Genomic DNA, 26,933 nt, shown 5'->3' with positions numbered 1-26,933 from the left:
TCCCATGCTCTTTGACTGCTTTCTCTGTCACTGCATGGAAAAACTCCAGGTTCACCCGTGACCTCCTAGTTGCTAGTCTGACATTTTTTGTCTAACATCTTATTACTCTCTTTGCAATCTTTCATATCCCTGCTGCCCCTCCTTGGAACCTTTTCTGTCTTCTGTGATACCATACCCTCCTGATTTTCCTTCTTGGCCATCCCTCAGTCTTCTTCACTGATGTATCTTCTACCCATTAAGGAAATGATATTCTTGTTTTTCTTGCATTTCATGTCCAAACCTGGCTAAACATATCTTTAAATATACTGTAAATATCAAGTTTAACCTGTGCCAAAATAACCCTATCACTTGCTTCTCCAAGTTTGCCCTTTTCTTTTTAAAGTTAATTAATATAGTTTCTTTTTTCATTTTTTTTTGAAGGATACACAGATAGAGATCTCCCATTCACAAATTTACTCCCCAAATGCCTACAACAGCTGGGGTTGAGCCAGGCCAAAGCCAGGACCCTGAAACACAATCCAGGTCTTCCACATGGGAGGTAGGACCCAAGTAGTCATTACCTACTGTCTCCCAATATCCATACTAGAAGAACATTCTGGGGGCCGGCGCTGTGGCAGAGTAGGCTGAGCATCCGCCTGTGGTGCCAGCATCCTATATGGGTGCCAGTTCATGTCCCAGCTATTCCTCTTCTGATCCAGCTCTTTGATATGGCCTGGAAAGGGGTGGAGGATGGTCCAAGTGCTTGGGCCCCTGCACCCTCATGGGAGAGCTTCCTCCAGGTCTTCAGATCGGCTTAGCTCTGGCCGATGTGGCCTGTTGTGAAGTGAACCAGTGAATGGAAGACCTTTCTCTCTGTCTTCCCTCTCTGTTTGTAATGCTACCTCTCAAATAAATTAAATTAAATTCAAAAAAGAAGGACATTGGATCAGATGTAGAGGAGCTGGGACTTGAATCTGGCATGTGGGCATCCTAAGCAGCGACCTAACTGTTGCACCAAATGCCTGCCTCCCAGTCTGCCTTTTTCTTAAATGCCCTATCCATGTTAATTATATCACTGTCTTTCTTCTCAATATTTTCTTGCTTTTCATTTCATTCATGACCATGTTTGGTGATTTATCGCCTAAATATCCTTAAGTACTTCTCTTTCTCATCTTTCTGCCATTTCTTTATTTTAGGACTCTTCCATTTTCTTTGAGAATTTGCTTCCCAGGGTTTGGGCATCATGGTGCAACTGATTAAGCTGCCAGTTGGGACCCCTTATCTCATACCAGAGTGCCTGGGATTGAGTTGCACCTCTGCTTCATATCTAGCTTCCTGCTAATGCACACCTTGGTAGACAGCACATGATGGCTCAAGTATTTGGGTCCCACCCGCGTGGGAGGCCTGGATGAAATTCCTGCTCCTGGTTTCAGCCTAGTACATCCCTGGCTGTTAATGTTGTGGGCATTTGAACAGTAAACCAGCAGATGGAACCCCTCTCTCTATTTCTTTCCAAATAAATAAAAATAAATAAACATTTAAAAAAAAAGAATTTGCAAAAATTTGTGTCTTCAGGTCTCATGCTATCCTCTGTTTGTGTTATATAGGGCAATGTTAGTTTATTACAAGTGTGACCATGGAACAGCTTGATATCTTATTAAAATGATTCAGTAGGGTGGGTAGGGGGGACTGGCATTGTGGCACAGCAGGTTAAGCCATCACTTGTGATGCCAGCATCAGCTATCAGAGTGCCAGTTGGAGTCCTGGACTCCACTTCCAATCCAGCTCCCTACTAATGCACTGGGAAAGCAGCAGAACATGGCCAAAGTACTTGAGTCCCAGCTACCCACATGGAAGACCAGGATGGAGTCCTTTTTTAAAAAATATTTATTTATTTGAAAGAGCTACAGAGAGAGAGGGAGAGACACAGAGAAACATATCTTCCATCTTCTGGTTCACTCCCAACATATCCTCAACAGCCAGGGCTGGGCAAGGCCAAAGCCAGGAGCCAGGAGCCTCTTCCAGATCTCCCACATAGATGGCAGGGACCCAAGCACTTGGGCTATGTTCTGCTGTTTCTTCCAGGGCATTAGCAAGAAGCTGGATCAGACGCATAGCAGCCAGGGCTTGAACAAGTGCCCATATGGGATACCAGCTCTGAAGGCCATGGGTTTAACCCACTGCACCGCAGTGCCACCCCTGGGGTGTCTTGGTTCCTGGCTTCATCCTCGACTAGTGCTGGCTGTTTTGGCCATTTGAAGAATGAACCATTGGATAGAAGATCTTTATATGTCTCTGTCTCTCCCTCTCTCTGTCACTCTGCCTATAAAATAAATAAATCTTTAAATTATTCAATTGTTTCCCACAGCTCTAATTTAAACCTCAGCTTCCTTCCTATGGTATCAGGGAAGTTTGTGTGCTGATTCTTGGGTAGAATTCTGCTGTCTCCTCTCTGCAGAACCCCCACGTACTCCTTAAGCTATTCTATAGAATTACTTGATGTTTCCCCATAGAACTGTGTTTTGCCACTTCCATGCTTTTATGCTTACTGCTGGTTTATGCCATTCTAATCATTCATCACATTTTAAAATTGAGTATCTACATTGTGCTAGGTTTTTTGTTTTGTTTTTTTTTTTTTTTTTTTTTTTTTTTTTTTTTTTTTTGACAGGTAGAGTTATAGACAGTGAGAGAGAGAAAGATCTTCTTCCGTTGGTTCACTCCCCAAATGGCTGCTACGGCGGTGCTGCACCAATCCGAAGCCAGGAGCCAGGTGCTTCTTCCTGGCCTCCCATGTGGGTGCAGGGGCCCAAGCACTTGGGCCATCCTCCACTGCCCTCCCAGGCCACAGCAGAGAGCTGGACTGGAAGAGGAGCAACCGAGACTAGAACCAGTGCGCATATGGGATGCTGGTCCCGCAGGTGGAGGATTAGCCAAGTGAGCCACGGCGCCAGCCCCTGTGCTAGGTTTTTAAAGATGTAAGAGTGAACAAAATAATATTCTGTGCATCATTTTAGAGTGGGATATATAGTTAGGTGAGTCATGTACAATATATTATGAGGACACTTATAGGGTATATGTAACCTGAGCTTAGGCTTCCAGAGAAAGCTACATAGAGGGAGTAATTTCTGAATTAAATACTCCCCCTCCCCTCCAAAAAAAAAAAAAAAAAAAAAAAAAAAAACCAGATGTTAATGAAGCAAAAACATTTAAGCAAGAGGTATTCCAGGCAAATGAAACAGCATGACTATGCCGATCCAAAACTCTTCAGACCAGCAGTTCCTTAAAAAGTGGGGTTTATTGAGCCGTTACAAATGTTAGCCAGAAAGAGGAAGGACCAGGACCTAGGACAAAGTCCTGCAACTTCCAGCGGGAAAGCTGTGTAGCAATTGGAAAATGCCAAGAGTATTTTTGTAAACTTCAGGGAAGCAAAGAACATTACATTGTACCTACATTGGTTATAGTTAAGAGGAGCAGAATAACAGGAAATAGGGAAAAGCTTTGGGATAAAAGGGCAGTCTCTAAGGAAAAGTAATTTTTGCTTCTGGTTGTTTGGGGTTAACAGTCTGGAAAGTTTATATGTGAGTAGGTTGTGATGGGGCTTATGTCAAAGTTTCAGTATATAAAGAGTCTTCTGTTGATTTCAGGGGCAGCTGTTAACTGATTAACTGCCCTTATCTCCCACCCCACTCTATCCTCAGGTCCTTGTAGTTTTAGAACATCTCAGAATTTTCTTTAATCAGCTGTACTCCTGAGAGCAGAGAGAGCCAGGCATATGGCCTATTTGGAAAACCAGAAATAGTTGAGGGAGTGTGGTGGACCAGGGGGCAGGAAGGATCACAGTAAGGGAAGAGGAGAGCCTGGAGATGGAAGGAGGAGCAGATCATGAAGAGCCATTTTGTCCAAACAGGAACATTTTTGAGAGTGAAAAGGTTGCCATTAATAATTATTCTGGGGTAGCAGGAAATAACTGAGACTATCCCAGGCAAACCAAAACATGTGATGGCCTTGCTCATAAGCCATGTTAAAGAGTTTGATTGAACTCTGTTGCAGGCTTCAGTATTATAAGGAGGGTAAATTTATAGTTGAGTGAACTGATGACTTCATGTTTGGTCACACTGAGTTATGGGTATTTGTGGTTGTGTCATTTTTTTCCTGCCCTCACTTTTTTGACACCAAATATCTATCATTTTTTCCACACACCAACAAATTCTCTGATGCCACCTGGGTATCTAATTGTTTAATTCTTCTTTCTTTCTTTTTTATTTTTTTTAAAGATTTATTTATTTATTTGGAAGTCAGTTACAGAGAGGCAGAGGCAGAGGTAAAGAGAGAGAGAGATAGAGGTCTTCCATCCAATGGTTCACTCTGCAAATAGTTGCAACGGCCGGAGCTGGGTTTATCCAAAGCCAGGAGTCAGGAGCTTCTTCCAGGTCTCCCACGTGGGTGCAGGAGCCCAAGCACTTGGGCCATCTTCTGTTTTCCCAGGCCATTGCAGAGAGCTGGATTGGAAGTGGAATAGCTAGGTCTTGAACCAGTGTCCATATGGGATGCCTGCACTGCAGGCGGCAGCTTTACCGGTGTTGAACCACAGTGCCACCCGTAGTCGTTTAATTCTGATGCTATCTAGAATTAAAGGCTTACTCCCGCAAGACTGCCCCCATTTCAGATGCAGCAGCAAGTGATATGCCCAGGGTATCCAAACTTCTGCCCAGCCAACCACAAAGGAAATAGAGCCATAGGAGGGCTCGAACTGGGGTGGGTTGTGTTCTGAATTGCATTTTTTTTTTTAAATATTTTTTTTTGACAGGCAGAGTTAGACAGTGAGAGAGAGAGAGAGAGAGAGAGAGAGAGAGAGAAAGGTCTTCCTTGCGTTGGTTCATCCCCCAAATGGCCGCTATGGCAGGAGCGCTGCGGCCGATCTGAAGCCAGGAGCCATGTGCTTCTCCTGGTCTCCCATGCGGGTGCAGGGCCCAAGCACTTGGGCCATCCTCCACTGCATTCCCGGGCCATAGCAGAGAGCTGGACTGGAAGAGGAGCAGCCGGGACAGAATCCAGCACCCCAACTGGGACTAGAACCTGGGGTGCCGGCACCACAGGCGGAAGATTAACCTAGTGAGCCGTGGCACCGGCCTTTGAATTGCATTTTAAATATTGCTCTGGAAGCTTTGTTGTAAATAGATTGTGTGCATCAAAAGTAGACGACCTGTTATAAGGTTATTGCAGAAATCCCGCTGAGGGAGGATGGTGGCTTGGACTAGGAGGTAGCAGTGGAGATGTTGAGTAGTAGTCAGAGTCTGGATCTCTTTCAGTGGGGGAGCCAATACTGGCATTGTGGTTTATACTCCAGACTTGTAAATTTAGTGTGAATCTTCTCACCAGGAACTGATCCTCATCAGATGGACTGGCTAAATAGTTTCTGGACTGGCTAAATAAAGATATACAGTTGTTAAAAGAAAAACTAGAAAAAATAAATTATTTTATAAGTTTACTTTTTTAGTTTTAATATTTAACATTTTGCCATATTTGCTTCATAGGTAGATATTATATATATAATATTCAATTTTTTTCTTGGAAACAGATATTAATATCACAAAGTAAGGAATTCAGAACAATATAGACAAAATAAATTTAACTGAGTTTATTTGAGCAAAGAACTATTCATGAATCTGGCAGCACGCTGAACCATAAGAGATTCAGAGAGCTGTGGCTACAGAGTAGGCAGGGAGTATTTATAGACAGAACACGGAAGTAAAGCACAGAAAAAGCTTGAGTGGTTACAGCTAGGCATTTACATCTATTCAGTAGGCTGCCTGTGATTGGCTGAGATATGGCTGTTACTAAAAATGTATACCTCTAAATTAGGTTTTGGTTTATTTATGTGCCAAGTTAGGATATAGCTTATTAGGTAGGAACTCAAAGAACAGAGACAGCCTCAGGTAAAATTTAATTTGACACCAGGTAGTATTTTTCATATATATATATATACACACACGTACATTAAATATACATGTTTGTATGCATACATATGTATGTATGGTATGTATATACCTCTATTCAGATACCATAATATCCAGTGATAAATATCCTATATGTGAGCTATGATATATGGTATAGTAATTTTCTATTTTAATGTATAGATGTATTATATTTCACTTCCTACTAATTAAATGGTGAATCTTTTGAATTAGCAATAGTTCTTTAAAATACTCATTTTCAGGCTAGTGCTTTGGCTTAGTAGGCTAAGCTTCTAATTCAGCTAACTTTCTAATTCAGGTGTTTCTGAAGTAATTTCATTTTTGGTGTATAACTTTGTGATAATATATTTAAAGGCATATCTGTATTTAAGTATAAGTGGAAATATATATTTCAAAAGTAGAAAGCATAATATTTAAAATTTTTATATTATTTTAGATTTGCCACTTAAATATATCCCAGCTGATTGAAATTATTATGTAGAAAAACCTGTTACTAATATTAGAAAACAAAATTTTTGCATGTAAAATTAGAGAAACTATTTTTTAGTTTTATTTTTCTCTTTTAAAGATAACTGTGACTTGGAACCTGCATCTGAATTAGGAGAAGATTTATTGAAGCTTTATCTGAAACATTGTTGTCCAGATATTGATATTTATGTTGATGGAAAAAATTTCAAAGCTCACAGGTAAACACACATGTGATTGACATGGTGCCTTGGTTATGACAGTAACCAAAGGTGTGACTACCTTTTCCTAACAGTGGTTTTCAAGCTGTAAGTTAAGGTCACAAGGGCTCCATGATGATTCCTCAGGGGGTATCTGGCAGGGGAGGAGATGCTAGCCAATGGGGTTTTTGACCTGCAGGCTCACGCAGGACAGGTGTGCCCACCCTGTGGACAACCGCATGCACATGCACACGTTCTGCCAGAGCAGATCTCTTTTCAGCTAGCTTATGGCCGTGAACCGGAGATTTCATTAGAAGAAAATATTCTGTTGCCTAATATGGGCTTGAAAGCTACTGTCACAGAAAATGTAGTTTTTAATTTTATAAGCATTATAGTATTGAGGATGATTATTTCTACATGAATGGCATGTATTTTTCTCTGACTGCATTTTGGCTTGAATTCTGTGATTCAAAATAGATGATGCTCATTAATAGCATTGATTAAGAGGTTGAATGTTTTAAAACCATTGTTCTGCTTTAAAATGGTTTCCTTAGGCCTTCCAGGCTTCTAGATTTCAAATTAAGGCTTGCTTTCTTTAGGCTCTTTCGATTGCACCAGTAGCTAAAATCTGCTTAAAAGAAGAAAAATTTTAATAAGGAATACAGATTATCTGCTGGAATTGAAGGGAAAGAAATATAGCTGGGCCTTTCTATGCATGAGAATCAGAACCAGAAAACCAAGGAACACAGATAGTTCTTCCTCCCTCTCTTTGTGTCTCAAACAAAATGTTGATGAGAACTTAGCATGGTACTCCTGGAGAAGAAGAACCAGACTAATGGCAGTGGCAAGAAGCAGTCTTCTAGGTCCAAGGGTCTCAGGCCTTAATGAAATTAGCAGTAGATTTAGATTACAGTGACCTGTTAGGCCAGTGGTGATTTGTGCTCTCAAAGATCATCCTGATTCTTGCCAGCTAATTGACAGCAGTATATTGTCACACTTTAGGATTACAGTTTTCATGACTGCTTACTCTTCAGAATTTGAGCTTTTCTCTCTGGGAAATGTACTTTATAAGTATGTGTACACACACATTTTCCTAACTCTTATGATATCTGCATTATGTATTTTAACAGAATTTAAGATAAGTTGAGTTCTGTATCATGAATATCTATTTCCTAAAGTGTGATGTCTGCCTGCCTGCATACCTGCCTCTTTTCCTCCTTGCCTCCCTCCCTGCCTCCCTCCTTTCTTCTCTCCCTCCCTCCTTCCTTCCTTGTCTGCCGCCTTTGTCTCCTCTCTCCTCTCCTTCCCTTTCCCTCCTCTCTCCTCTCTCTGTATCCTCTCCTTCTATCTCTTTCACCAGCACAATTTTATTTGAAAATTAATTTACTGTTATTTTGTGTCCATGTTTTTCTTGAGACCATATGGGCATCCCAGCAAAATTCTTACAGAGCCCTGAAGCTGTTGCTATCATACAGGAAGGCAGTATCCCGTAGTCATTTGCAATATGTCCTCAAAGGGTATTTTTTCTTTCCCTGTGTGCTGCCTGACAGTGGACTAATAGGACTGTATTTAAGAAGCTGGATTTAGAATATTAGGTTTGAATACCAGCACACTTTATGCTCACATTTCTGGTTTGTTTTCTTGACCCAGCAATAAAAATAGCTAGAAAGGCAATTTCCTGAGGATATATTTCAAGATCTCACTTACGTCTGCCTACTTTGTTGTTCTTATGTGAGTTACAGTTGCATATGCTAAATCACAAGGTTACTTTCCTAGTCAATACTTGAGCATCTCTGTTTAGTACATACTAATTTTGTTATGCAGTTCAGAGATTATTATGTCTATAGTTCAAAAACTTATATTTATGTAAAGTCTATGTGTTCATCTCAAACCCAATATTGGAATATTCTAAATTAGTTCTTGTTCTGGATGAGCCTTACCAGCATTTTAAATATTAATTTACTTATTGAAATGCAGAGGGAGAGAGAGGCAGAGAGAGAATGAGATTTTTTTGGGTCTCCCAGATGAGTGTCAGGGACCCAAGTACTGCTGCTTCCTTGTGTGCGTAAGCAGGAAGCTGGATCTGAAGTGGAGCTGGAACTCAAGCCCGGGGCTCTGATACAGGATGCAGCATCCCTAGCAGCATCTTGGCCACTATACCAAACTCCCATCTTCAGCAGTTCTTCTAGTCATGCAGCTTTAATTTTCAATTATTTTTACTCATATATTGAAAGGACAATGCGGGGCCAGCACCATGGCTCTCTTGGTTAATCCTTCACCTGCGGCGCTGGCATCCCATATGGGCGCCGGGTTCTAGTCCCGGTTGCTCCTCTTCCAGTCCAGCTCTCTGCTGTGGCCCGGGAAGGCAGTGGAGGATGGCCCAAGTACTTGGGCCCATGCACCTGCATAGGAGACCAGGAGGAAGTGCTTGGCTCCTGGCTTCGGATCGGTGCACTTCTGGCGGTAGCGGCCATTTTGGGGGTGAACCAGCAGAGGGAGGACCTTTCTCTCTGTTTCTCTCTCTCACTGTCCATAACTCTACCTGTCAAATAAAACAACAACAACAAAAAAAGAACAATACAAGTGTTTATAGATGACCAGGATTTATAATCAGAATTACATTCAGTTTAAGTCTCAACATTTAAAACAGTTTAATTTGCTAATTTAATATGTTTATTTTTTAAAAAGATATATTGATTTATTTGAAAGTCAGTTACGGCCGGCGCCGTGGCTCACTAGGCTAATCCTCCGCCTAGCGGCGCCGGCACACCGGGTTCTAGTCCCGGTCGGGGCGCCGGATTCTGTCCCGGTTGCCCCTCTTCCAGGCCAGCCCTCTGCTGTGGCCAGGGAGTGCAGTGGAGGATGGCCCAGGTGCTTGGGCCCTGCACCCCATGGGAGACCAGGAAAAGCACCTGGCTCCTGGCTCCTGCCATCGGATCAGCGCGGTGCGCCGGCCGCAGCGCGCCGGCCGCGGCGGCCATTGGAGGGTGAACCAACGGCAAAAGGAAGACCTTTCTCTCTGTCTCTCTCTCTCACTATCCACTCTGCCTGTCAAAAAAAAAAAAAAAAAAAAGAAAGTCAGTTACACAGACAGAGGAGAGGCAGAGAGGTCTTCCATCCGCTGGTTCACTCCCCAATTGGTGACAATGGCCAGAGCTGCGCTGATCCAAAGCCAGGAGCCAGGAGCCTTTTCCAGGACTCCCACATGGGTGCAGGGGCCCAAGGACTTGGGCCATCCTCCATTGCTCTCTCAGGCCGCAGCAGAGAGCTGGATTGGAAGTGGAGCAGCCGGGTCTCAAACTGGCGCCCACATGGGATGCCACCGCTTCAGGCCAAGGCATTAACCCACTGCGCCACAGCACTGGCCCCAGTTTGATATGTTTAAATTGGTATGTTAACAAGGTTATTTCCTCTTCTACTGAGTTAATCTTTCTCTCGGGCTCAAGTTCCTTCTTCACAAATATTACTGATAACCCAGTTCTTCTAAGAATGTCTCCAGTTGCTCTATCCTTTTTATTTATTTATTTATTTATTTATTTAAAAGAGTTACAGAGGCTGGCTCTGTGGCTCAATAGGCTAATCCTCCGCCTGCGGCACTGGCACACCGGGTTCTAGTCCCGGTCGGGGCGCTGGATTCTGTCCCGGTTGCCCCTCCTCCAGGCCAGCTCTCTGCTGTGGCCTGGGAGGGCAGTGGAGGATGGCCCAAGTGCTTGGGCTCTGCACCCCATAGGAGACCAGGAGAAGCACCTGGCTCCTGCTGTCGGATCAGCGTGGTGCGCCAGCTGCAGTGCGCTGATCGCGGTGGCCATTGGAGGGTGAACCAATGGCAAAGGAAGACCTTTCTCTCAGTCTCTCTCTCTCACTGTCCACTCTGCCTGTCAAAAAAAAAAAAAAATAAAATAAATAAATAAATAAATAAATAAAAGTTACAGAGAAAGAGGTAGAGACAGAGAGAGATCGTCCATCCGCTGATTCACTCCCCAAATGGCTGCAATGGCCAGAGCTGGGCTGATTCGAAGTCTTTTCCAGGTCTCCCACATGGGTACAGGGGCCTAAGCACTTGGGCCATCTTCTATTGCTGTCCAGGCTATAAGCAGAGAGCTGGATTGGAAGTGGGGCAGCCGGGACTCAAACTGGCACCCATATGGGATGCCGGCGCTGCAGGCCAGGACTTTAACCCACTGCGCCACAGTGCTGGCCCCTCTATCCATTCTTTACTGTGATTCTCAGCCTGGCCTAGAACATCAGGCTGATGCCAATCACTTGCTTGTGTAGCACAGCTAAACCAAAGAAATCATTTACAACAGAATGGTTAAGCAAATGTGGATCATGGAACCAGTCTATCTTGGGTTTTATTCCAGCTGCACCATCATTAACTGGGTGAATTTGACCAAGCCATTTTACCATTTATTTTGTACTTCACATTACACGTCGTTGTAGACCTCTGTAACATTACTTTTCTGCCCTAATTGCAATTAATTACCAGGTAGATACCATCTAGATATTCTGCATTTCTTTCTGTTTATATTTCCTCCAGTCACCTTCAGTCTGTCCCTAAGCACCTATGTGACCCACTGCATTGCTAACCTCCCATTTTGTAGTGTGATTTATTATTTTAATGGTTAATGAGAGAAGTTAGCGCTATCATATTTTTAAGATAATTTACTTGTTGCACTTCTGTGTTCCATAATTCAGGTTGTTTTATGCTGCCTTATTGAAAAAGTATGGCAGTGATTCCTACCTTTACTCTTGTGGATGCTCGAGATCTGGTTTCCCTTCCAAACTACTTTTCATATCAATGCCTGATATTATACTCTTAGACATTCATTCTTTAGATTAAGATGTTGTTGGATCCTCCTTTAAAATGCATATTTCTCAGAGGCCAGTGGGAGACTTGCAAGAAGCTCTTGGCTCCTGGCTTAAGATAGCTGCAGCTTCAGCGGATGTGGCCATTTGGGGAGTGAACTAATGGATGGAAGACCTTTCTCTCTGTCTCTCACTCTGTCTGTACCTCTACTTCTCAAATAAATAAATATAAATCTTTAAAACAAACAAAACTGTTTAAAAAATAAAATGCATATTTCTCTATTTTACAAATTGGCACTGACTCAGAAAGTTAGTGTTCTTGAATGGGCCATGCCACTAATTATATGTGCTTGGGTACATGAGCTGAAAGCTTTTTAAGAAGTGGCATAGTGTAGTAATTCCAAAGTTAGTCTTCTTAATTTAGATTCTGATTCTACCATTTACTAATTGTTAGAAAGTTACTTTATCTCTCCAAGTCTCAATTTCTTTATTTCTAAGAGGAATAATAACAGTAATTATAATATAAGATGGCTGAGAGGATTGAATCAGATAATGCACATAAAGCAATTAGCGTAGTATTTGCCACATTATAAACTTTCAAAAATAAATGTTAGTTGCTTTAAGTAATGAATTAGATATCAGTAAGAGAGACAACAATGTTGCCTATTCTACTTTATCTTATAGCAGGAGTAAACGAACTATGGCCCCAAAGTGGTAGCTGACCTGTTTTGTGTATGAGACACAAACAAAAAGAAAAATAAGCAAGAGGAATCTGCAGAGCCCAATATATTTACTATATGGCCCTCTACAGAAAACATTTGCTGTTCCCTGTTTTAACAGGATTTACAGCAAGCCTAGGTGAAATAATACTCCAGGTTACCATACAATAATGTGATATACATCTTAATAACTTCATTAGCAACAACCAATGGTCAATCCTGTCTTCTTGAGAGGTTTAAAATAGCTATTAACCAGATACGAAAACAACAGGGGGAAAGAAGTAAAATTTCTTGGTTTGGAACCAAAGGAAAAGGTGTTAGATAACTGAAAGGAAACAAACGACTAGTGGTAAAACTCCCAAACTGAACTTGACATAAGCTGTCTCCAGATGCTCTCTGGAGAACATGTTAGGCTGAACTCAAGACTAGCAGAACACTCTCTAATACACTTACATGTTTCTGGTCCTGTTAGTGAGTTTGTGCTTTCCAAGAGTCACTTGAGTTTGTTCAAATTTCTTATTTTTTTAAGAAATTATTTTATTTATTTGAAAGAGTTATAGAGAGAGCAGAAAGAGAGAGAGGTCTTCATCTGCTGGTTCACTCCCCAAATGACCACAATGGCCAGAGCTGGGCTGATCCAAAGCCAGGAGCTATGAGCTTCTTCCTGGTCTCCCACATGGGTGCAGGAGCCCAAGGACTTGGGCCATCTTCTACTGCTTTCTCAGACCAGAGCAGAGAGCTGGATTGGAAGAAGAGCAGTTGGGACTTGAATCGACACCCATATGGGATGCCAGCTCACAGGCTGGGAATTTAACTTGCTGTGCCACAGCACTGGCCCTGAATTTGTTGGTTTTTTTTGTTTGTTTGTTTTGTTTTGTTTTTTAATAAAGATTTATTTACTTATTTATTTGAAAGAGTTACAGAGAAAGAGAGGGAGAGAGATCTTCCATCTGCTCATTCACTCCCCAAATGGCCACAATGTCCAGGCTGAGCTATGCTGAAGCCAGGAGCCAGGAACTTCATTCAGGTCACCCACATGGGTGGCAGGGGCCCAAGTATTTGGGCCATCTACTGCTGCTTTTCCCAGGCTATGGACAGGGAGCTGGATAGGAAGTAGAACAGCCAGAACACAAACTGGTGCCCATATGGAATACCCATATTGCAGGTGACAGCTTTACCTGCTATACTACAATGCTGGCCCCCAATTTGTTATTTTAACCTTACATAACATATAAGCCAGTGATACATGAAGTATTTTTTTAAAGATTGATTTATTTATTTGAAAGGCAGAGTTATAGAGAGGCAGAGAGAGAGAGAGAGGTCTTCCATATTCTGGTTCACTTCTCAAATGGCTGCAACCGCTGAAGCTGTGTTGATCCTAAGACAGGAGCCAGGAGCTTCTGGTTGTCCCACACAGGTGCAGGGGCCCAAGGACTTGGGCCATTGTTCCCTGCTATCTCAGGCCATGGCAGAGAGCAGGACTGGAAGTGGAGCAGCTGGGTCTTCAACCGGCGCCCCTTTGGGATTCCAGCACTGCAGGTGGCAGCTTTACCTACTACACTACAGTGCCAGCCCCAATATATGAAGTATTTTTAAAAAGTTACTGTTCAGCTAATCCTCCGCCTTGCGGCGCCGGCACACTGGGTTCTAGTCCCGGTCGGGGCGCTGAATTCTGTCCCAGTTGCCCCTCTTCCAGGCCAGCTCTCTGCTGTGGCCAGGGAGTGCAGTGGAGGATGGCCCAAGTGCTTGGGCCCTGCACCCCATGGGAGACCAGGAAAAGCACCTGGCTCCTGGCTCCTGCCATCGGATCAGCGTGGTGTGCTGGCCGAAGCGGACCAGCCGCAGCGGCCATTGGAGGGTGAACCAACGGCAAAGGAAGACCTTTCTCTCTGTCTCTCTCTCTCTCACTGTCCACTCTGCCTGTCAAAAAAAAAGAAAAGAAAAAAGGTTACTGTTTGGCTTTTGCAGTGTGTGGTCAGTAGTCAGCAGTGCTCTTGCCGTAGCTCTAGCAAGCCTCTTCCTTTCTGTTTCTGTTGCCGCCGTTGCTGCCTCCTGCCCTCTAAGATCATGGTGTGCTCCCAGCTCTTGTCAGTTCAGTACTCAGGACTCATTCTGCTCTGCCTGGTCCTGGGAGCTATCCATTTGTATGCATTAGAACTTAATTTGACAGATTAAGAAAATGCTACTTGCCTTTATGCAAAGTGGCAGATGAATTTCACCATACTGTATAAAATACCAGCAAAACTAATAAAATCGCCACTATTTCAGATCTTCACAATGTGACATATAATGGAAGCGTTTGTGGGGATGACCACTTTGGTCTCAAAATAGCAATGTAGTTTGGATCTGGTTTTTCCTGGATTGTGAATTTCACTGAGAAAGCATCTGATTATTTAATTGACAGCATCTCATTTTCCTACAACATTAGTGATAACAGTATTTCCTGATGCTGAAGACAAAGGAATTGTTACTGTTCATGACCCTGTGAAAATTGAAATTCCTTTGAATGACATCTATAGATGCAATAGTTTATCAACATCAAAGACAAATGATGTTGTCCAATACTATTGGCATGTTGTTGTTCAAGCTTTTGTCCAAAATGGCACAGTGAGCACAAAAGAGTTTCTGTGTGATGGAGATAGATCTTCTACCACAGTGACACCCATAATTCACCCCACTGTGCCATCTTCTACTACAACACTCACTCCAGAGGAAAAAACCAGGGTTGGAACTTATTTGGTTAGTAATGGCAATAGTACTTGTCTGCTGGCTACGATGGCTCTGCATCTGAACATCATTCAGGATAAGGTTGCTTTGGTTATTAACATCAACCCCAATTCAACTAACTCCACTGACAGCTGCCACCTTCAAATTGCTCAACTTAGGCTGAATAGAAGCACCATTAAGTATCTTGACTTTGTCTTTGCTGAGAAAAATGAAAACTGATTCTATCTGAAGGAAGTGAATGCCAGCATGTATTTGGTTAATGGCTCTGTTTTCAGCATTGCAAATACCAATCTTAGCTATTGGGATGCCCCCCCTGAGAAGTTCTTATATGTACAACAAAGAGCAGATGATATTTCCGATAAATACCTTTGATTTAAGGGTTCAGCCTTTCAGTGTGATAGAAGGAAAGTATTCTACAGCCCAGGAGTGTCCAGTGGATGAGACACCATTCTAAAACCAATTATAGTTGGTGTTGATCTTTTAGGCTTGATTATCATTATAGTGATTGCTTACCTAATTGGCAGAAAAAAAGTTATGCTGGATATCAGACTCTGTAACACAAATTCACGTGTGATCTCTGTTACAAGATAATAAGGCAAGTACAAGTTCCAACGTGAAAAAAAAAGTTACTGTTCCAATGAAAACTAAGGTGAATGTTTTAGAAAGATTGAACAAAGGAAAAGCACTTAAAGAATTGCTGTTGAGAGGTAGGTATCTTGCCTACTGGTTAAGATACCCATTAAGGCACGATGTTCCACGTCAGAGTATTTGAGTTTGATCCCTGACTCTGGCTTCTGACTTCAGCTTCCTGCTAATACAGTCCCTAGAGCAGTGTTGATGACTCAAGTAATTGGGTTCCTGCCACCTAGGTGGGAGACCTGAATTGCATTCCCAGCTCCCAGCTTTGACCCCTACCTCCCACCCTCCAGTCTTTGAGGGAATTTGAGAGTGAACCAGCACTTGGGAGTGCTCTCTCTCTCACTCTCTGATTCTGATTATCTGTCTCTGCTTCTCAAATAAATTTGAAGTTTTTTTTTTAAAGATTGGCCTTATGGTGAAATATTTGTGAATGGATACATATTTATTTCTAAACTTAGAATGAAATATGATATATAGGTAGTGATTTTTAAATTCTATCTTGATTTTTTTTTTTGAGTAAGCAATTATCAGTCCCAATTGTATTGGCAAATAGGGCATCCATTATACTATACAGCTTATCTTAGAAAAGGTGAATCTGTGGGATGCTGTAGTAAATTTATGTCACAAAATACTAAGAGAAAGTTAACTTTCCTTTTATAAAATTTTCTAAGAAATAGACTGGATAGGAGTGGTAACTTTAAAGCATTTGGATTCAGTACTCTGGGTTTAACCCCTGTTCAGTTATAGGAATTAAAAGCAAAAAAAAATTCTTGGGGCTGGTGCTGTGGCATAGCAGGTAAAGCCATGGACCTCAAGCCAGTCAACATACAGTATGTGAACCCCTGCCCTGGTCCAATGGGCACCCACATAGGATGGCCCAATGAGAAGACAGTTATGCTTTAAAAACCCTGGGCACTTCCTGAAAGCCAGTGTCCCATTTGGGCTTTCCACCTGGTCTCCTCTCAGATCAGATGCTTTTCTGTCACTTGCCAATCAAATAAAAGTTTCTGCTTCTTTGCGAATTGTTTGCCAGCTTTTTATTTCTATACTGAACTAAGAAAAACAACCAAAAAACTTGCACCAGCAACCAGCTTCCCCTCCATGTCCGGTAGCACATATCAGGTGGCCTATAGTCCCAAGTGGAAAGAGGGACCATTAACAAAGTATAGGGGGAAAAAGTTTTCTAAATTTTATAAAAACCACAAATCTATGGATTTAAGAAGTTCAACAAGCCCTAAGCAAAATAAACATTAAGAAAGCAGAAGAGGGGGCTTGCACTGTGGTACAGGGGATAAAGCCCCGGCCTGCAATGCCAGCATCCCATATGGGCACCTGTTCTATTCCTGGCTGCTCCACCTCTGATCCAGACCCTGCTAACGCACCTGGAAGGGCAGCAGAGGATGGCCCAAGTCTTTGGGCTCCTGTACCCATGTGGGAGACCTAGAAGAATCTCCTGACTTCAGTCTGGCCCAGCCTTGGGCATTGTGGCCATTTGGAGAGTGAACCAGTGGATGGAAGACCTCTCTCTCTCACTCTCGCTCTCGCTCTCTCTAACTCTGCCTTTCAAATAAATAAATAAATCTTTAAAAAAAAAAAAGAATTGTTGGAACAAAAGTAGTTAATTAGTCCCAGTGGTGTTGGGTTAAGTTGCTGGTTAAGATGCCTGCATCCCACATTGGAGTATCAGGCTCCTGATTCCAGCTTCTTACTAATGCAAAACCTAGGAGGGGGCTGTGATGGCTTAAGAAATTGGGTTCTGAGCATTCATGTGGGAGACCTGGATTGAGTTCTTAGCTACTGCCTTTGGTCCGCATGCCACTGTAAGCAACTAGAGAATGAATGATTGGATGGGAAAGCTTTCTCTGTCTCCCTGCATCTTGAATAAATAAATTTTGAAGATGTTTAGAAAATTAGTCCCAGTTAAAAAACAAACCAAATTCCTTCTCCTGAGCTTCTCTCAGTAATCTAGGCCATTCTTTTGCCTGGAGTAGTGAATCTAGTTCAGCTAACATTAGGTAGTATTGAATAGCAGTGTTCTAAAGCAACAGCAACAGGAAATTAGGGCATCTTGATAGAGCCAGAAGCACCATTGTCAGTTGAAATTAAATTGAATACAAAGGAGGAAACAGTTCTTGGCATGTTGAAAAATAAAAAAATATGGCAAATATTTTTAACATATCATGCCATTTACAGTATTATTTTTTATCCAGAACCATGGAGCTTAATTAAATAGCAGTGTTTCCTAAATTTCTGTTTTAAGGTTAAGGTAATTTTAAAAAAAGATTTATTTATTTGAAAAGCAGAATGACAGAGCAAGGAAGAGACACAAACACGCACACAGAGAGAAAGAGAGACATCTTCCATCCATTGGTTAACTCATCAAATGACTTCAGTAACCAGTTCTGGGCCAGGCCAAACCTAGGAGCCAGGAATTCCATCTGGGTCTTCCACTTGGGTGGCAGGGGCCCAAGCACTTGGGCCGTCATCTGCTGCCTGCCCAGGCATTTTAACTGGAAGTTGGATCCAGAAGCAAGGCAGCCAGGACTCCCAAAATGGGATAATGTCTGTAAGTGAGCCCCAACAGTCAGAGTCATTGTTTAAGCCTCAGATGCTTTTACTCTTACTCAGTTGGAAATTGCTAACATGTTGTGTTAGTTCAAGTCCTCTGAGGAGCTGACCCAAAGGTGGGATTGCTTTAATAAGATATATAGTAGGACAGATGCATGTGAGAAGATAGGAGGAGGAAGCAGAGAAAACTGAGAGAGCTGTCAGAATGCAACGCTGATCTGACCCTGAATAAAGGAAGCAGGGAGGGAAGTTAGGTTGGGGAGCAGCTCCTTCTTCTGCAGGGCAGTTCTGAGGAGTGTTTGTTAAGCTACTGGAAAGTTCCCAAGCCAGTCGCCCATCAGGGGAGCCCCTCTCTCTCAGGGATATATCTGCCCTGTTCTTGCTAGACTCAGTCATTGGCAGGGGACAGCTTGTGATGTGCCCTTGACCAAATGAATTTCAGATTGCTATAACAGGGGCCCTGGGTCATTATACAGTCAAAAATCAAAGAAGTACACTCTCATTACTGCCATACAGAAAAGTCATGACAGTATATATTTATATATCTTGCTATTAGGCCTAGTCGTATAAAGAAGAGATGGAAGGATAAAATTCTAATAGTGTTCTTCATTAAGATTTGTTTAATGAGATGTGGGCTTTGGTTCAGCAGTTAAGACACCTCCTGAGATGTCCACAGCCCATATCACAGTGCTGGGATTAAAGTCTTGATTAGGATCCCAGTCTCAGCTTCCTGCTGCTGTGGACTCTGAGAGGCAGCAGGTGATGGCTTTGAGTAGTTGAGTCCCTGCTACCCAATGTGAGACCAGGATTAAGTTCTGGGCTCTTGGTTTCAGCCTGACCCAGCCCTGGCTTTTGCAGGCATTTGGGGAATGAATCAGCACATGAGAGATCTCTCTCCATTTGTCTCTCTTTCAAAGAAATACATATTTTTTTTCAAAAAAGGATCATTTAATGAACATTTATTGTATATCCAGTATTGTGTTTGATGAAATTCAACATAATGTATTTTTTTTTAGATTTATTTATTTGAAAAGCAAATTTACAGAGAGGCAGAGAGAGAGAGAGGGAGAAAGAGAGAGATATATCTTCCATTGGCTTGTTTACTCCCCAGATGGCTGTAATGGATGAAGCCGTGCCGATCTGAAGCCAGGAGCTAGGAGCAGCTTCCTGGTCTCCCATGTAGGTGCAGGGGCCCAAGGACTTGGGCCATCTTCTACTGCTTTCCCAGGCCATAGCAGAGAGCTGGATCGGAAGTGGAGCAGCTGGGACTAGAACTGGCACCCATATGGGATGCCTGCACTGCAGGCAGTGGCTTTACCTGCTACGTCACAGCACCAGCCCCCAATAATAAACTTTTTAAAAGAAGATGATGTCAATTATCTGAGAGAGGAAAGATTTTTGTAGTTTGTTGACAAGAATTGGCACCCATATGGGATGTCCACACTGCAGATGGCAGCCTTACCCACTATGCCACAGCACTGGCCCCCATAATGTGTTTTTTTGTTGTTTTTTTTTTTTTTTTTTTTTTTTAGATTTATTTGAAGTCCGGCATTGTAGCATAGCTTGGGCTCTGGTTCATGTCCTAGCTGCTCCACGTCTGATCCAGCTCTCTGCTAATGGCCTGGGAAAAGCAGCAGAAAATGGCCTAAGTGCTTGAGTCCCTGCTATCGATGTGAGAGACCTGGAAGAAGCTCTTGGCTCCTGTTTTCTGTCTGGCCCAGGCCCAGCCATTGTGGCCATCTCGGGAGTGAACCAGCAGATGGAAGATTTCCCTCTGTTTCTCCTCCTCTCTGTAACTCTGCCTTTCAAGTAAATAAATAAATAATTTTTTTAAAAGAAAGATTGATTTGAAAGGTAGAGTTACAGACAGGCTGATTCACCCCCAAAATGCCCACAACAGCCAAGGCTGGGCTAGGCTAAATTCAGAAACTTAGAATTCAGTCCAGTGACAGGGACCCCAACTACTACAGCCATTACTGCTGCCTTCAAATGTGCAATAGCAGGAATTTGGAATCAGGAGCAGAACTGGAACTTGAACCTAGAATCTCTAGTATGGAATGTGGTATCCCAAATAGGTTTTAACTGCTATAGCAAACACCTACCCTATTCTAAAGTACTTTTTTTTTTTTTTTAATTTTTGACAGGCAGAGTGGACAGTGAGAGAGAGAGACAGAGAGAAAGGTCTTCCTTTTGCCGTTGGTTCACCCTCCAATGGCCGCCGCGGCCAGCGCGCTGCGGCCGGCGCACCGCGCTGATCCGATGGCAGGAGCCAGGAGCCAGGTGCTTTTCCTGGTCTCCCATGGGGTGCAGGGCCCAAGCACCTGGACCATCCTCCACTGCACTCCCTGGCCACAGCAGAGGGCTGGCCTGGAAGAGGGGCAACCGGGACAGAATCCGGCGCCCCGACCGGGACTAGAACCCGGTGTGCCGGCGCCGCTAGGCGGAGGATTAGCCTAGTGAGCCACGGCGCCAGCCTATTCTAAAGTACTTTAAAAATTCTTTTAATTCTTGTGCTTCTCTTTTTTTAAAAAGATTTATTTATATATTTATTTGAAAAGCAGAGTTACAGAGAGAGAAGGACAGACAGATCTTCATCTGATGGTTCACTCCCCAAATGGCTGCAATGACCAGAGCTGAGCTGATCTGAAGCTAGGAGGCAGGAGTTTCCTCTGGGTCTCCCATGTGGGTGCAGGGGCCCAAGCATTTGGGCCATCTTCCACTGTTTTTCCAAGCACATTATAAGGGAGCTGGATTGAAAGTGCAGCAGCTGGGTCTTGAATCAGTGCCCATATGGGATGCCAGCACTGCAGATGGCGGCTTAACTCACTATACCACAGTGCCAGCCCCTCTTGTGCTTGCTTTTTTCTTTTTTTTTTTTAAAGAAAGATTTATTTTTGTTTATTTGAGAGAGAGAGAAACAGAGAGAGAGAGAGAGAGAGAGAGAGAAAGAAAGAAAGAAAGAAAGAAAGAAAGAAAGAAAGAAAGAGAGAGAGAGAGAGAGAGAGAGAGAAAGAGGTCTTCCATCTACTGGTTCACTCTCCAAATGGCCACAATGCCCAAGGCTGGGCCAGACTGAAGTCAGGAGATTCTTCTAGGTCTCCCACATGGGTACAGGAGCCCAAAGACTTGGGCCATCCTCTGCTGCCCTTCCAGGTGCATTAGCAGGGTCTGGATCAGAGGTGGAGCAGCCAGGAATAGAACAGGTGCCCATATGGGATGCTGGCATTGCAGGCCGGGGCTTTATCCCCTGTACCACAGTGCAAGCCCCCTCTTCTGCTTTCTTAATGTTTATTTTGCTTAGGGCTTGTTGAACTTCTTAAATCCATAGATTTGTGGTTTTTATAAAATTTAGAAAACTTTTTCCCCCTATACTTTGTTAATGGTCCCTCTTTCCACTTGGGACTATAGGCCACCTGATATGTGCTACCGGACATGGAGGGGAAGCTGGTTGCTGGTGCAAGTTTTTTGGTTGTTTTTCTTTGTTGTTTTTTTTTTTTAATTTATTTATTTGACAGGTAGAGTTATAGAGAGAGAGAGAGAGAGAGAGAGACAGAGACAGACAGAGAGACAGAGAGAAAGGTCTTTCTTTTGTTGGTTCATTCCCCAAATGGCTGCTGCACCGATCCAAAGCCAGGAACCAGGTGCTTCTTCCTGATCTCCCATGCAGGTGCAGGGCCCAAGCACTCGGGCCATCCTCCACTGCCCTCCCAGGCCACAGCAGAGAGCTGGACTGGAAGAGTAGCAACCGGGACTAGAACCCGGCCCGGCGCCCATATGGGATGCCAGTGCCACAGGTGGAGGATTAACCAAGTGAGCTACAGCGCCGGCCCCTGGTTGTTTTTCTTAGCTCAGTATAGAAATAAAAAGCTGGGAAACAATTTGCAAAGAAACAAACTTTGATTGGCAAGTGACAGAAAAGCATCTGGTCTGAGAAGAGACCAGGTGGAGTGCCTGAACGGGACACTGGGTTTTGTTAAGTCCCCAGGGTTTTTAAGGCATTGCTGTTTTTCATTGGGCCATACTATGTGGGTGCCCATTGGACTGGGGCAGGGGTTCACATACTGTATGTTGATTGGCTTGGGGTTGGTGAAGATAGTGGAAGTCTCTTAGAGACAGCCTGATCCTCCTTAGGGGCTCAGCCGCCTCCTCTGTTAGCTCTGAGTGGAAAATTACAACTAACTTGAAGATGTGATTTATAACTACAAGGTCACCCATGTAACACCAGAAGCTATAGTGGGGAGATGGGGGCAGGTCTGCATAGGAGCTTTCCAGCCACAGCTGGCAGCCTGCTTGTGTAGGAATTCTATCTATGTCTGAGGGGCCCGCAGACCCCCAGCCCCACTGGATGGCCTCAGTGTGGTCCCACAGATTCCTAAGGCTCCTGTTTTTCTGTTTTTTTTTTCCCATGTTTTATTTAGATAATTACATTACTTATGTTATAATTTTTGGTATGCTAATTTCATCTTCTCGTTTCTGGTTCTGTTTCTATTAACTGATCTTTTTCCTGTTATAGTTCAGGGTTTGCTACTTCTTCATATACATAGTAATTTTTTATTGGATGCCAGGTATGATAATGAATGTTACATTATTGAGTGTTTGAATTCATTGTCTTCTTTTAAAATATTATTTTTTCAAGATTTATTTATTTGATAGGCAGAATTACAGAGAGATAAACTAAGGGGACAGAGAGAGATCTTCCATCCACTGGTTTACTCCCCAAATGGCCACAATGGCCAGAGCCAGACCAGGCTAAAACCTGGAGCCAGGAGTTTCTTCCACGTCTTCCTAGGTACAGGGGCCTAAGCACTTGGGCCATCTTCCACTGCTTTACCAGGCCATTATCAGGGAGCTGGATCAGAAATGGAGCAGCTAGACTCGAACCCACTCCCACATGGGCTGCCTGCACTGCAGGTGAAGGCCTAGCCTACTACACCATAGCACCAGTCCCTAGTTGTTCGTTTTCTAAAATGTCACATAAATGTAATCACATAGTGCATAGACTATTCAGACTGATTTCCTTCGTTGAGCAATATGCCTTTAAAAGTCATCCGTGATGCTGGTTCATGTCCTGGCTTCTCCTCTTCAGATCCAGCTCTCTGCTATGGCCTGGGAAAGCAGTGAAAGATGGCCCAAATCCTTGGGCTCCTGCACCCATGTGGGAGACCTGAAAGAAGCTCCTGGCTCCTGGCTTTGGATTGGCACAGCTCCGGCCATTGCTGCCATTTGGGGAGTGAACCAGTGGATAGAAGACCTCTCTCTCTGCCTCTCCTTCTCTCTGTAATTCTGCCTGTCAAATAAATAAAGAAAATATTAAAAAAAAAAAAAAACAGAAAGAAAGAAAGAACAATCCATGTTTTTGTGTGGCTTGATAGCAAATTCCTCTTTTTTTTTTTTTTAGAAGATCTATTTATTTACTTGAAAGTCAGAGTTACACAGAGAAAGAAGGAGAGGCAGAGAGAGAGAGAGAGGTCTTCCATCCTCTGGTTCACTCCCCAGATGGCCACAAAAGCCAGAGTTGTGCTGATCCGAAGCCAGGAACCAGGAGCTTCTTCCGAGTCTCCCACAGGTGTGCAGGGGCCCAAGGACTTGGGCCATCTTCCACTGCTTTTCCAGGCCATTGCAGAGAGCTGATCAGAAGTGGAGCAGCGGGGACTCAAACAGAGCCCATATGGGATGCTGGCACTGCAGGCTGCAGCTTTACCTCTATGCCACAGCGCCAGCCCCTCCTCTTTTTTTTAAATCCTTTATCACTGAATGTTCTGTTGTGAGAATGTGCCACAGTTTGTTTATCATTTACATTTGAAGGACATTAGGGTTGTCTCTAGTTTGCTGATTGTAAGTAAAGCTGTTATATACACAGTTATGTGTAAGTTTTTGTGTAGACATGAATTTTCATATTTCTTGGGTTAAATACATTGGAGTGTCATTGCATATGGTGAGACTATGTTTAACTTTGCAAGAAGCTGTCCAAGTGGCTTTGAAAGTATCTGTATCATTTTGCATTTCTGTCAGTGCTATGGTGTGCAACAGGATATGGCTCCTTAACTTATGCAGATGTTTAATTCCCAAAGTCAGAAATTAATGGTACTAAGAGAGTGGAAACTTAATCCAATTATGGTGTTTAGGAGATTGGCCTATTGGGAAGTCCTTATGTTATGGAGGATATGCTCTTGGAAGATAGCTCTTGTGAGAGGGTTGATTGTAAAAGCCTGAGAGTTGAACACAGCTGTTCTCCCTGCTTGCTGGCTTGCTTTGTGATCCTTCCTTCTAATGTGTTCCTCTGTTGCTATCAGCTGGTCCTAACAGACAGATGTCCAAACACTGAGACTGCACATTTTTTGATGTGAACCTCCAAAACCTTGAGCTGAAATAAACCACCTTCTTTCATGAGTATCTTCTAACTATTTCTCCTAACTATTGACTTGTGTTCTGTTAACAATGTCTTTTTCAGAACAGAAGTTTTATTTTTTATTTTATTTTATTTTTTTTTTTTTTTTTTTATTTTTTGACAGGCAGAGTGGACAGTGAGAGAGAGAGACAGAGAGAAAGGTCTTCCTTTGCCGTTGGTTCACCCTCCAATGGCCGCCGCGGCCGGCGCGCTGCGGCCGGCGCACCGCGCTGATCCGATGGCAGGAGCCAGGAGCCAGGTGCTTTTCCCGGTCTCCCATGGGGTGCAGGGCCCAAGCACCTGGGCCATCCTCCACTGCACTCCCTGGCCACAGCAGAGGGCTGGCCTGGAAGAGGGGCAACCGGGACAGAATCCGGCGCCCCGACCGGGACTAGAACCCGGTGTGCCGGCGCCGCTAGGCAGAGGATTAGCCTACTGAGCCACGGCGCCGGCCCAAGAACAGAAGTTTTAAATTCTAAGTCAAACATTGATTTTTTTATGGATTATGCTTTGATTTTGTATCTAAAATTTATCCCCATACCAAAAGTCACATAGATTTTCTCTTATGCATTCTTCTATAACTTTCATAGTTTTGCATTTTACGTTTAGATCTATGATTCATTTTGAGTTTTGTGTGTGTTTGTAAGATGTAAGGTTAGTCTCTAGGTTTATGTTTTTTCGCCTGTGAATGTCCAATTGTTCCAGTACCTTATGTTGTAAAGACTATCCTTTCTCCACTGAATTGCCATTGTGCTTTTGTCAAAAGTCATTTTATGGCCGGCGCTGCGGCTCACTAGGCTAATCCTCCTCCTGTGGCGCCGGCACCCCGGGTTCTAGTCCCGGTTGGGGTACTGGATTCTGTCCCAGTTGCTCCTCTTCCAGTCTAGCTCTCTGCTGTGACCCTGGAGTGCAGTGGAGGATGGCCCAAGTGCTTGGGCCCTGCACCCACATGGGAGACCAGAAGGAAGCACCTGGCTCCTGGCTTTGGATCGGTGCAGCGTGCCAGCCGTAGTGGCCATTTGGGGGCTGAACCAAAGGAAAAGGAAGACCTTTCTCTCTGTCTCTCTCTCTCTCACTGTCTAACTCTGTTTGTCAAAAAAAAAAAAAATTAAAATCATTTGATAATATTTGTGTATGTTTATTTCTGGGCTCTTTATTCTGTTTAATTGGTTTCTTTTTCTCTTCTTTCACCAATACCATGATGTTTTGATTACTGTAACTTTATAGTAAATCTTGCAATCAGGTGATAATGAATCCCCCCACTCTTTTTGTTGTTGTTATTATTAAGTATTATGTTGGCCATTTTAGGTCTTTTGTCTTTCCATATAAATTTTAGAATCACCTTGTCATATTTACCAAGTAGCTTTCTGGGAGTTTGATTGAAATTGCCTAAATTTTTCAAATCATAAATTGGTATTGAATTTTGTCAAAGGCTTTTATGCATCTATTGTGATGATCAGAAGTTTTCTCCTTTTTAAAAATTTTTTTATTTGTTTATTTGAAAGGCAGAGCAAGAGAAAGAGAGATAGAGAGAGAGAGAGAGATTATCTGTCTGCTGGTTCACTTCTCAAATGGCTACAATAGCCAGGTCTGGGCCAGACTGAAGCCAGGAGCCAGGAACTCCTCCATCCTGGTCTCCTATATGGGTGGCAGAGGCCCAGGAACTTAGGCCATCTGGATCAGAAGCAAAATCAAATGCACAAAATGAGAAGTCTAATTTGATGAATTTTGGTTAATATGTAAACCTGTATAACTCTGACTAAATCAAGATACAAAGAGGCCAGTGTATTAGCACAATGAGTTAAGCCTCTGCTTGCAGCACAGTCATCCTGTATCCAAATGCCATTTTGAGTCTTGGCTGCTCCACTTCCAGTTCAGCTACCTGCTAATGTTGTTGGGAAGGCAGCCCAAGTGCTTAGATCCCTGCCACCCAAATGGGAAACCAGGGTGGAATTCCTGGCTCCTGGATTTGGCCTTGCTCAGACTGGGCTGTTGTGAACATTTGGGAAGTGAACTGTTGGATGGATGATCTTCCTCTTTCTCTCCCCACCTCTCTGTTGCTCTGCCTTTCAAATAAATAAGTACAATTTTTTAAAAAGATACAAAGATTTTTCATCTACTAAAAATTCCTTTGTACCATATGTCCCTTCCTTCTCCCTAATCCCAAGCATCAACTGAGTTGTGTATTCTTATTTGCCATATGTATATTTTTTGGTGAGTTTTCCGTTGATATCTTTTAACTATTTTTAAGTTGTTTTCTTATTATTGTATTCATTAAACTATAAATTTATTTTTAAACAATTCTAGAATTCCATATCAGTGTAACCAGAGTATTATTTTGTCTGTATTCTTTTGTTCAACGTAATGTTTTTAAGTTTCATTTTTGGATATTATGTGTATCAGTGGATCATTCAATTTGTATGGCTGTATGGGTATACCATAATTTGTTTTTCATTCCACCATTGAT

The 26,933-nt window shown here is 43.0% G+C and overlaps 1 protein-coding gene and 1 pseudogene across 5 annotated transcripts in view; both read left to right on the top strand.

Annotated features, from left to right (window-relative positions):
- Window positions 1–26,933, top strand: part of BTBD8 (BTB domain containing 8) — a 116,069-nt gene that overhangs the window by 15,544 nt on the left and 73,592 nt on the right. For 4 of the 5 annotated variants that reach the window (XM_008264890.5, XM_070078046.2, XM_008264889.5 and 1 more), the window contains exon 4: window positions 6,523–6,640. In XM_008264890.5, the coding sequence (XP_008263112.3) occupies window positions 6,523–6,640 (118 nt within the window). Of the gene's footprint in view, window positions 1–420; window positions 539–6,522; window positions 6,641–26,933 lie in introns of all 5 variants that reach the window. The other variant, XM_051857505.3, reaches the window with a different exon arrangement.
- Window positions 14,212–15,428, top strand: LOC138850603 (lysosome-associated membrane glycoprotein 2 pseudogene; annotated as a pseudogene).

This window comes from Oryctolagus cuniculus, chromosome 7 (genome assembly GCF_051225735.1).
Source record: "Oryctolagus cuniculus isolate XC-2025 breed Fujian yellow rabbit chromosome 7, ASM5122573v1, whole genome shotgun sequence".
NCBI classification, from domain to species: domain Eukaryota; kingdom Metazoa; phylum Chordata; class Mammalia; order Lagomorpha; family Leporidae; genus Oryctolagus; species Oryctolagus cuniculus.
This window is presented reverse-complemented; position numbering and strand designations above follow the sequence as displayed.